General features: G+C 38.2%; 1 protein-coding gene and 1 long non-coding RNA gene across 3 annotated transcripts; both read right to left on the bottom strand.

Moving 5' to 3' along the window:
- Nucleotide 1: 1 nt before the first annotated feature.
- Nucleotides 2–4248, bottom strand: LOC117826595 (placenta-specific gene 8 protein-like). 2 transcript variants are annotated; one of them, XM_034702768.1, is made up of 4 exons: nucleotides 4058–4248; nucleotides 1847–2067; nucleotides 1550–1731; nucleotides 2–1462 (listed from the first exon to the last, which is right to left on the bottom strand). In XM_034702768.1, exons 2-4 carry the CDS (start codon nucleotides 1911–1913, stop codon nucleotides 1253–1255), a joined length of 459 nt encoding a protein of 152 aa, XP_034558659.1. In that variant the 5' UTR covers nucleotides 1914–2067; nucleotides 4058–4248; the 3' UTR covers nucleotides 2–1252. The 2 variants fall into 2 exon arrangements, with proteins under 2 accessions (XP_034558659.1, XP_034558667.1); XM_034702776.1 differs by having other exon boundaries at nucleotides 1847–2001.
- A 2993-nt stretch (nucleotides 4249–7241) lies between these two features.
- LOC117826622 lies at nucleotides 7242–8493 on the bottom strand. Its single transcript, XR_004634075.1, has 3 exons — nucleotides 8384–8493; nucleotides 8095–8282; nucleotides 7242–7998 (listed from the first exon to the last, which is right to left on the bottom strand). It is a non-coding gene; the product is annotated as an uncharacterized LOC117826622 (long non-coding RNA).
- Between the last annotated feature and the right edge of the window lie 3836 nt (nucleotides 8494–12329).

Below are 12329 nucleotides of genomic sequence, written 5' to 3'. Positions count from 1 at the left end.
AGACATTTTATTAAAGTGCTTTATTTGTCAAACCGATGCGCTGAAACACGTCTAGTGAAACAGAAAATTAAAACACCTAGTGTGTATGAACAATCGCTGTAAGTACTCAAAGAATATAAAAAACAAAACCTGAAAATATGCAAAAAGAGCCTCCTGACTCTGTCCTCCACTGTAGGTGGAAGAATTTGGAGTTTCATTGTTGGTTCAAATAAAGGTGATGTGATCTGGAATAAAACCTTTTTATTTATTGAAGAAGATGAATTTGAATGCTTGGAAAACTTCCTTGTTCTTCAAAACACCTTCAACAAACAGATAAGAGGTGAAGACAAGGTCATCAACCTGAACTTAGCTGTGTGGCAAACATTACAGATAATTATAATAATGATAATAATGGGTATAATAATTCCTATTATTATGATATAAAAAATAAAAATATTACTATTATTATCACCATTATTATAATTATTATAACTTGATTTATATCCTACCTTTAACAACATAACAACAAGGGTTTGCAAAGTGCTTTGACGGATACTAAAGCATATAAAAGCTTAAAAACCCAACACATTAAAAAAAAACTTACAATGAAAAAATCCAACAACTTAAGAACCCAAGAGAAGAGAAGACCTCAAACATCAAGAAGATCCAGCCAACATGATTTACCTAGACAGCATCAGAACCCTGGAAATACAAGAATCAAGACCAGGAGGACCAAACATGTGAAATGATGTGGACAATTAAAAGAAAAAGATATAACAATAATTTGTTTACTGAGTGGTGTGTTGTTTGTTTAGGTAAACATCATGACAAAACCCACTCTTCTCTGTGTGATGTTGATATGAAACCCTGCAGGGCATCATTTACCTGAAGCTAAGTGATGATTTGTTTTTTCCTGTAAGCTGGGCGGGGATTACAGAGCCCAAATAATAAGTGCCAGGTGCCTATAAGGTGTGAGTAAAACCCATGCAAATAGTCAACAAATGCAGGTATTATTAAACATCAGCGTTTTCAACACTGAAGGACTTAAGAGTTATAGGGGTTATCTGTCCCCATCAGACCCCTTTAATTTCAAACAAGGACTTCACATCTGGCAGAACATCTGCAACAAAGTCTTCATTACTTACTATAGGAGCGTGCAAATAAGGAGCGAGAGATGGATCAAGGTTAAAGGTTAAAGAGAAACTTGTGAATTAGAATTTGACTTCAATGTAACAACATACAACATAGCCGACCAATAAGAAGCCATAAAAGCTCAGTGTGAAATGGTGACGACCCCTTGTTGGTTCATCACAGCTGGGGGCATCATCATCATCATCGGAGCAGGCTGTGTGGCGAAAATGGTTTGATTCTGCACATTGATGACAGTAGGAGTTTTCTTACGGTGTTTTAACTCTCTGTGCATCTGACACCAGGAGCACCACCCGCAGCAACACGCCGCTACGATGTCCTTACAGAGAGAGCCCTGCAGGAAAACATCAACAGATGCAAATCTAGTTTTTCTTCACTCAACATGACACAGAATAATTCAGATCACACACATGCATCATACCTTAATACCGTATCTGTTTCTCATGGCAGCCCTCATAGACAGACCTGCAGGAGGTACACACATAGGAATCCCACAGAATGTTGTTACACCGCAAAAGTCAAACAGCGGGAGAAAGGTGTTCTCTCCAAATCTGCCTGACACCGTGCAGGCAAGGCAAGGACCGCACCAGAATCCATAGCAGCCTGAAACAGAGACGCAGAAACTCTTCAAGTGACTCAGCTCTTCTGAAGAACGCTTAAAAATCCCCAGTGATTAAAAAAAATACTTATTGGTGGAAGTTTAGGAACTGAGTCTTACAGGTACTGGGTTCCTCAAAGCAGTCCATGAGACCAGAGTCCCAGTCCACCAGGGGTTTATTTTCCATCACTTTTTTGAACAAGTTGCCCCGAAGCTGGTGAACTTTGAAACTGCTGTAACGTGCGGTGGATGTCTCTCTGGTCTCTGTTCACCTGCTGTGCACCCGAATTGTAGCAGCACTCAGGTAGGAGGATCACATTTAAAGTGCCAGGTGCCTATTGCTATGGTGACAAGGTGTGAGTAGAGCTATGCAAATACTAATCAAATGCAGGTTTTATTTACTGTAAGCATTGTCAATACTGGAGGTCCGGTTTTACATGTTATCTCATTAACCAGCCCTGCTTCTTATTAGTCCCCATTGTTACACTCCTTTAATTTCAATCAAGGACGACTGACAGGACATCTGTAGCTATCTGCCAGTACCTGTGTGCATAATAAAGTCAGGCATCCATGTAACAAAGTGTCCATCACTTAAGACTAGTTGAAATTTTAACTTTTGTTTAATCAACTAAGAAATGATTCACTTCAGGACATTTTTAATAACTGTTAATAATTCCTAATTGCAAAGTTGTAGCGCTTTGAAGAACGTTGATGAAATAATTTAAACTTTATATGTACATGAAAATAGTGTAAAGACAACACATCAAATTTTGGAACAGAATTTTTAATTAATAATATACACATATCGAGTTTAAATGATCCACAAAGAATCAACATCTATTCAGCATTTTACACAGCGACCCAACTTTGGAAATAGGGTTGTACACTGACCACTACAGTTTATGTAAGTATTGAATGACCATGACCACTACCTAAAACAACAACAGATGAAAAAAGTGATTACAGTTGGAATTGATCAACTTATGGATGTAATTGTATGTACTGTTGTGTAGATTATTTGTTCAGTATAGTGATGGGAATTCCGGCTCTTTTTAGAGAGCCGGTTCTTTTGGCTCCCAAGTGGCTCCTCAGATTTTTTCTTGTTTAAATTAATGTATTACCTAAAATAATGTAAAATTATATGTAAAATGAGTTACTAATGTAAAAAACATAAATGATATCAAATGTTTATTATTTATAAGGCTTTATTTATACACTCGACATGGAGCAGAGTGCTACAATATTAAATCATAAAGTACAAAAACAAGACCCATCTCAATTAGACAAAAAGGTCCAATCTCTGATAAACTTTTTCACACCTTCATTAACAGCAGGTTCCCTTGGCTATCCTTATTCTTCCTATAGCACTGATTCCCAGTTGGCAGGGAATGTTCTCACCACATTGGCTAACATTACCTGTATAAGTTCTGATTATGTTTCAAGAAAAGGTTTCAGTGAAATATTCAAAGAACATCTTAAGGATGTTTATCGATTTAAAAAATGTTCTTTATTTGTTAACTATCAATGGAAGAATAACATTTTGTCTTTAACATTCAGCTGGTGTTTGATAATATCCTTTAAGTAACAGACAATGTCTTGAGTGTAATATTTAAAGAACATCTTAAGGATGTTTTAAATAATGTTCCTTTATTGTTTACTTTTAATGGAAGAAGAACATTTTTAGGTAAAAGATTGTTGAATGTTTTCTTTAACATTTTCACATAATGTTTCTTGATTACAAAGGAGCAACATTCTGAAAGCAACAGGTAAAACATTTTTTCAGGATGTTTCTGATGCCTCAAATCACTTAAAGTTTTCATTTAAGAATATTCCGGTAATATTTCATTAGAACAAAGAAAGTTTTATCTTTATCATTCAAAGGATGTTTGATTACATTCTTAGGATCTTTGGAATGTATTTAGAGTACGTTATCTGAGATCATATTGTGATCATAAAGTAAACTTCCTGCTGACAATGTTTCAAGAACATTTGAGCATAATATTCGAGCACTGTTGTCACTTAACATTTTCTTAATGTTTTTTAGAGAGTGTTATCCTAGAACATTCTTTGAACACAAAGAAAACTTCCTGTTGAAAACATTACAGTAAACTTGATCTGTAACATTAAAAGAACGTTTTTAGAGCAGCTGGGTTGATATGCAGTTCTAATGTCCATGGCCTGGATGACTGAGAACCTTTGACCGACACTTCTAATGTGCCTTTGCAGGTTTTTTGTGGAGCCTGACTGATGACACTTTCACTTTGCACAGTCAACACTCTGCCTTTGAAATGCGTCCAAACTTGCGTTTCCTGCAGTCGCTCGTTTTCTCACCTTTCCAATTGTCTCCGTCTTTAGTCACGTTCTCCCTCTCGTCTCCCTCCCTCCTGTAGAGATGTGACTGCCACGAGCGAGTCGGTCTTTTGAACGGCACTTTTAAGTGAACGATGAGAACCGATTCGCATTTGCGAGCCGTTCACTTGGGAGCCGTTTTTATATGCAGATTCCCCACGCTGCCTTCACGTGTCACCTGCGTGCCCCATGAGTCTTTTGTTCACACTTAATTATTGGCCCAATCTCAATGTCCGCCCTGAGCCCTGAGCCCTTCTTGACTTAATTGGCGTCAGCCGGAAAGTGATTGAGGGAAGGAGGCTGTTAGGGCTCAAAACCTAGAACTGGAATGGGACAGCACTTTGAGACTTTGCAAGTGACCTGCATGACGTCACTAGCTCACCTTAGTGATATTAAGAATTTTTATTGCACAATTTTTACTTTCCTCAAATTCAAGGTGCTTAACCCAGAGGAAAATTTTAGTAATTTCTATACTTACATGCAAACTTTTTTACCTGTACATTTCATTGCAACACATGCTTCTTTTTTACTGTCACACTTTTTTAAATTTCATGTTACGGCGTTCGCTTACCCTTCCAAGCTTGCAGGCTTCCCCTTGGAATCCTGGGTTTCACGACACAATGCCATGAACTATGGGTAATTCCCTTACGCTAAGTGTGCAACAATGCCCACTTACGGAAAGGAGGCATGAAGGGCTCAAAAAGTCACAGAGAGATCCCTCACACACTTGATGATCTGACAGTGGGACGGCCCTAAGCCCTCTTGGACTTAGCGGGAACGCGGCTCAAAGTCAGTGAGTGCTTGAGGGTGGACATTGAGATTGAGGCCATTGTCTACACTTTGTTATTGTTTACATTGTTTTGATGTGGATTGGAGTCAAGGAGCTGAGCTCCTGTTTGTAAAGTAGTTCAGGTGTAAAAACACAAGGTGGGGTAGTACAATTTTGCATTCACATTTTTATAATGTCCTAATATTTTATTAAAAATCATCAGCCGGTGGCCAGACCAGGCAGCTGAAAATGTAAAATTATTTAAGGACTTCTGTTCAGACTAAAATTGCGGGTGTGGCACACTGTCAAGTTTGGAGGTTTTCTTGGCAATCTGCCAAAAACTTGGAACATTTGCACCACCTAAGCAAGTATATACTCTCAGATCTTGCTTTCGCATCATCTTGCGTGCGCTGTTTTGAGGCCAATTGTCGGAGGCAGCCATGTTGCTGCGGTCGAGCGATTATGACGTAAAGAGGCGGGCTTTGAGCCTCCTAGCCAACAGCTACAGTGTTCCCTCCTGTCAATCAAGTCAGCTGTGCCTCTCACTGAAAGACTCGTAATCTAAATATCTTCGAAATTGCTGCGTTAGAAAAAAATTCACCCCCCGTACAGTGTGTGCCGATCGAGAAATGAGCTATCCAGACTAACTCGTCTTTAGTACCAGGCTGTAAACATGTTTATTTCTGCTGTAAAGATCGTCTTTTTTGAATTAGTGTGTATGTGGTTTCCGGTACTTCTGGAGCCAGCCTCAAGCAGATCCTTGATTAACTGCAGTTTTTAGCACTTCCACATTGGACTCATATTTTTAGACTGGAGGTTGCCACTTGGCTATGAGGCTAAAAGTCTGCCTCTTTACGTCACACTCGCTCCACAGCAGTTATGTTGAGTTCAACATTTCCAATATGGCTGCCGCCACCGATCAAAATCTATAATCAACAGTTTACACAGCAACCCAACTTTTTTGGAAATAGGGTTGTATACTGATCATTATAGTTTGTATATTGAATGACCATGACCACTACTTCAAACAGGAAGATGAAAGACGTGATAACAGTTTGAATTGATCAACTTTTGGATGTAATTGTATGTACTATTTTGTAGATTATTTGATCAGTAATCTCTGACAAAGTTATGTTAGGAAAGACATTTGCACCTCACTGTCTAGGTTTACTTATTCCAACTTCCAACACGCGCTGACCTTAAATCACCTTTGTCTTGATTCTTTTTCGTTTACATATAAACAGGTCAAAGGAGGAACTCCCAGCTTCATCATTCTGGTAAACGGATCACCTTTCAAGAAGCAGTTTTTATCAGGAAAGAAAACACAAGGACTGTAAAGACGAGTCTTAAACCTTGGACTGTTGATACACATCAACCCCAAAGGACTAACTTTGTTCTAGAAAAGACACCAAGGCAAACATGTTTGTGTCTTTCCACCAGTAGCAGCACATTATCAGTATACATGTTTACAAACTGAACACCTGATTCTCTGTTTTTCTTTACAAATATAAACTCCAGATTAAAAAACACAACTCTAAAGACATTGATTTAAGTGCTTTATTAGTCAAACTGATACGCTGAAATAAGTCTAGTGAAACACAGAAAATTAAAATGTATGTACAAACAATCGCTGTAAGTGCTCAAAGAATATAAAAAATTAAAAAGACATGAAAATAGGCAAAAAGAGCCTCCTGACTTCATCCTCCACCACAGGAGGAAGAATCTGCAGAAACCAGTTTCATTGTTGGTCCAAATAAAAGTGATATGATCTGGAATGAAGCTTTTTTTTTTATCTATTGAAGAAGATGAACCTGAATGCTAGGAAGACTTCCTCATTCTTTGAAACACCTTCAACAAATAGATAAGAGGTGAAGACAAGTGACTATGCTTCACTTTAGAATAAGGTTTCATTTCATCCACAAGTCATTTGTTGTTTTTGTTTAGGTAAACAGCGCCACACAAACCAGCTTTTCCACTTTGCTTAGCTCTTCTCTCTGTGATGCGGTAAAGAAACTCACTAAGGCATGAATTACCTGGAGCTATTTAATGATTTGTTTTATTCCTGTAAGCTGGGCGGGGAGTAACAGCGCCCAAGTAGAATGGCATTCAAAGCGCATTCAAAGCGCCACGCTTCATTGTCGAATGTGTCGGCGCTTCACTTTAGAAAAAGGAACCTAAAACAACACGAATAAAGCATGTAGAAAACTTGAACCTAAACTGGACACTGATAACAGCCAGAGTTGATTCACTCAATACACAACTTTATATAGAATATACACTTAACATGATTATAAAAGAAAATGGCATCATACAGGAACTCAAAAAAGTGATGTCATAGAATTTAAAGCTACCGTTGAAATCATGTTGTCCAGATATTTATTTGTAATAATTGTTTTTGTTTAATAATTAGTTCTGTCATTATAAGTGTATGGCTACTTCAAATGATGAACTCTTGCATTTATCAATAATAATAAGCAATATATAAGCCATATTTGTCCCAAAGTATGATTCAGTGAATCTGACTTAGAAGACTGTTGTTGTTTTTTTTCTCATTTGTATACCTGGATACAAATACACCTTGTTTGCATATCACCAGTTTCAGTTGAAACCAGTTTTTGTCCCCTGAAAGGCAGCTCTGTGGTTTTGTTTTAAAGAGAAATTTGGGACTAACATGAAGAGTATTTGATTTAATGAGCATAAAAATACATTTTAATATTTTTATTCAAATTAGAGGTAGTCATATTATAAGAACTTGTTATTATGTTTAATTTTTTTTTATCAAAATGCGCCTGGATTGAAACTTATTCAGTCATTCCTCATACTCTGCAGCCAAGTGGACACATTTTACCATATTACTTTTTTGGTTAACGCTGAAATAGATTTTGTCCTCAGTGACAACACAAGCCAACACACCACACAACAGACCAATAAGAAGCCACAAAGCTCAGTATGAAATGTTGATGACTTCTTGTTGTTGCATCACTGGTTGGGGCTGCATCATCATCATCGGAGCAGGCTGTGTGGCGAAAATGGTTTGATTCTGCACATTGATGACGGTGGGAGTTTTCTTACGGTGTTTTAACTCTCGGTGCATCTGACACCAGGAGCACCACCCGCAACAACATGCCACTGCGATGTCCTTACAGAGAGAGCCCTGCAGGAGAACAGTGTCATAAAAATAAACTGATGTGAATCAAATTTTCTTCACTCAACATGTCACAAAATAATTCAGATCATGCATACATCATACCTTGATACCATATCTGTTTCTCATGGCAGCCCTCATAGACAGACCTGCAGGTGGTGCAAACAAAGGAATCCCAAATGCTGCGAACATAGCCGGGCTGCAAATGTCACATAATGGGAGACAACGGTTCTCTCCGAATCTATTTGACACTGTGCAGGCAAGGCAAGGACAGCACCAAAATCCATAGCAGCCTGAAACAGAGCGACAGAAACTCTTTCAGTGACTCAGCAAAGAAAAATGACCTTCAGTTAAAACAATACAGATTTATGGAAGTTGTGGAATTTATTCTTACAGGTGCTGGCGTTCTCAAAGCAATCACAGAGACCAGAGTCCCAGTGATCCTGAATGTTTGATCCCATCACTTGTTTAACAAGTTAAGCCAAAGATAAGGAACTATCTATGAACCTGTGGACATGTTCAATTGAGAAGAGAAGACAAAGCTAAGACCAATATACAACCAAAACTGCATAAAAAGGATACATTCTGAGAGTAATCCATAAATTCATTACCAGAAATATATTTCTTTGAAGTCTGTTGGTACGGGCACAACAGCACGTTAGGTAACATGAGTGAAAATGTGCTTTCCAAACTTAGTTACTTTAGAATTAATTTAAAGTTCAGTTCACTGTAAAGATCATTACTCATGTGAATTATAATCCCTGATTTTAAATGATCTGAAACAAAGTAGTGCTGTAAGTTTATTTTTCTTGCAAATGAAAACTAAAAACTGAGATCTCTTTTTCATTTAAACACCATTCAAGAATTTTGAATTTATTTATATGTATTTATATTCCCATACAAGTCCCTTTTATAGGTCTTTAACACAACAGTCTGTCCCAGTATAAAGTACTCCAGCTGTAATGTCACAAAACTGCCCTCTGATTAAATAAATCTCTGATTCTTATCCTGTTTTAATTCTACGAGTTAACTTTAACGACAGGTAGGATAAACTTTCATTTAGCTGTTGGGATTAAAGTCTTAGTAGCAAACTTGGAAGTCTTACCTGAGTTAGCGTGTTGACCTTGGTGGCAGCTCTGAAGCGAATGAAATAAGAAAGCATTGTGTCTTGGATTGGTAATAGTATCTACTGCATGTTGGACAGCTGGAGGAAGAAATGCTGCCAAACCTGAATCCATTGTTACAAAGGAAAGAAACTAAAAGCAAAAGGGAAATAAATACATTTAAGTTATTTAAAATTTGTACAGGTTTTTTAATTTCCTGCCAGTGTAAGTTATTTAAATATTTTTATTTTAGTCTCTTTAGTCCTTTGCTCTCAGAGAAAACAGAGATGCAGTAGCAGGTCAGAGGTGGCGACAGACTCCCATAATTCATTGCTCAAGGACAAGAATTCAGAAGAATAAACAGGCGTGGGTTCTAGCATTCATCGGGAATCAAGATTTTGGTCTCTGTGACCCAGTCTCTGACATCTGATGACACGTTAAGGCCTCAACAACACAAAGCCGTTCCCTTGCCATGCTGCAAAAGAAACATGGCCTCAGTGTCATAATCTTGTTATCACTGATGGAAGAGGAATAACAAGTGTCGTGTAATCCTGTGTTATGTTGCATATGTATGCTAGGTGATGTTAAAGTGTCATAAATACATGTTATAAATAGTACATTGAAAGTCAGTCATAAAGAAGTTTTTATATCTATGATGTTTTGGACAAACTTTGAAAAGGCCTTTGTGAACTTCAGCTTTGATTACACCTGTCCTAAACATACGCTTCACTTCAATCAATCTTTATTTATAAAGCACCAAATCACAACAAACGTTATCTCAAGACTCTTGCCAAACAAAACAGGTCTGGACCGTACTCTATGTTCTGTTATTAACAAAGACCCAACATCAAGTCAGGATAAGATCCAGTCCCATCTTACAGACAGGACTCAGTCTGTTCTCATCTTAATCTACCATGAACAGAGCACTTTGTAGCAAGTTACAGTGGCAAGGACAAGCTTCCTTTAACAGGCAGAAACCTCCAGCAGGACCAGACTCATGTTAGACACACATCTGCTGAGACCGTGTTGGAGAGAGGGATAGAGGAAGATAAAAAATGAGAGATAGACAGGGAAGAGTAACAATGACAATATCACCGTCATCAGTTGGAGTCGGACTGTAGCAGCTGGAGTCTGGCACCCACACAGCAGCAGGATGACTACAGCAGAGATCCAGAGGAACCTACGAGACAAGGGAGCTCAGGGACTCCCAGAGAGAGCAATAATTAGTAACTTTTATGAGAAAGAAAGACTCGAAGTGTCCTTGGAACTGGAACACAGATTATAAATCACTCATGTGACTCACAATTATTATTCGCACCACTTGAGGGCACCATTATAGGAAAATTGCTCACACATGGGAATCTTAACGGGTTTGAAGGATGAGTGTAATGCTGCAGTACAGCAAAGCACAAGAAGGAACAGTCAACATTGGAAGAACTGAAGACTTGAGGATTGAGGAAACATGAAAGCATCTTAAGCAGTGTCTATAGGACTGGAAAGTCAAGTACATCCGTTTTTCTATAAACCAGTTGAGACAAGGAAGTGATTTAAAGACTTGTTTTAACAGATTTCTTATTCATTACTTTTTTTATAATGATGTATGCTTGCTTTGGTAGCTATTCATACATACTTTGCTGCCATCTTCTGGCTTTTTCTGTTACTACATTACCTCATGAACAGGGGCGGAGATAGACTCTCAGCGCAAAGGGTGCGGAGCATCCTCAAGGTGCCCTTCTGATAGTCAAATTCACAACTGTAAAACAGCTGATATATTTTCTCCCTTACTTATCAATAAAAAACACAAATTCTCACTTATTGATCCAAGACAGCCCATAAAATGCAACAGGTTGCTTGTCAAGTTCAAATGTTTCCACTGCACCGAGGACAGCACACAGCACTCTACTGCATTGATTAATGAAAGGTTCAGCACTGATGCAGATGGACAGCAACAGGCAGGTGCATTGTCCATTACTGTCTTTCTCAGGAAAAACATAAACATAAAATAGACACAGCTGTCTACAACACAGTAAAGTGTATTTAAACATAAAAAAGACAGAGCGGTTTCAGCACAATTTCAAAGGCAGTCTGCAATACCTCAGTAGATGACACATAGGTGCCGAGATCCTTTACAGTTACAGTTTGGCTATTTCTCAATGTCTCTAACCCTGGCTCTAATCATAACCCCAACCCTAATCATGACCCTAATCATAACCCTTACCCCAACCCTAACCCTAACCTTAACCCTAATAAAAACCCCAACCAAAACTCTAATAATAACCCTAACCCTAATCATAACCCTAATCATAACCCTAACCCTAACCCTAACCCTAATCATAACCCTAACCCTAATCCTGACCGTAACTCTAATCAAAACCCCAACCCAAACTCTAATAATAAACCTAACCCTAATCATAACCCTAACCCTAACCCTAACACTAACCTGTCATAACCTTAACCCTAACCGAAATCATAACCCTAATCATAAACCTAAACCTAACCCTAACCCTAATCAAAACCCCAACCCAAACTCTAATAACAACCCTAACCCTAATCATAACCCTAAACCTAACCATAACACTAACCCTAGTCATAACCTTAACCCTAACCCTAATCATAACCCTAACCATGACCCTAATCATAACCCTTACCCTAATCCTAACCCTAATCATAATCCTAACATTAATCCTTACATTAATCATAACCCTAACCCTAATCATAACCCTAACCCTAATCATAACCCTAACCCTAATCATAACCCTAACCATAACACTAACCCTAGTCATAACCTTAACCCTAACCCTAATCATAACCCTAACCATGACCCTAATCATAACCCTTACCCTAATCCTAACCCTAATCATAATCCTAACATTAATCCTTACATTAATCATAACCCTAACCCTAATCATAACCCTAACCCTAATAACCCTAATCATAACCCTAACCCTAATCATAACCCTAACCATAACCCTAATCATAACCCTAATCCTAACCCTAACCCTAATCATAACCCTAATCCTAACCCTAACCCTAATCATAACCCTAGTCATAAACCTAAGCCTAATCATAACCCTAACCATAACCCTAATCATAGCCCTAACCCTAATAACCCTAATCATAACCCTAACCCTAATCATAACCCTAATCATAACTCTAATCCTAACCCTAATCCTACCTTAACCCTAACCCTAATCATAACCCTAACCCTAATCATAACCCTTACCCTTACCCTAATCC

The sequence above is a fragment of the Notolabrus celidotus genome, chromosome 2, assembly GCF_009762535.1.
Source record: "Notolabrus celidotus isolate fNotCel1 chromosome 2, fNotCel1.pri, whole genome shotgun sequence".
NCBI lineage: Eukaryota > Metazoa > Chordata > Actinopteri > Labriformes > Labridae > Notolabrus > Notolabrus celidotus.
This window is presented reverse-complemented; position numbering and strand designations above follow the sequence as displayed.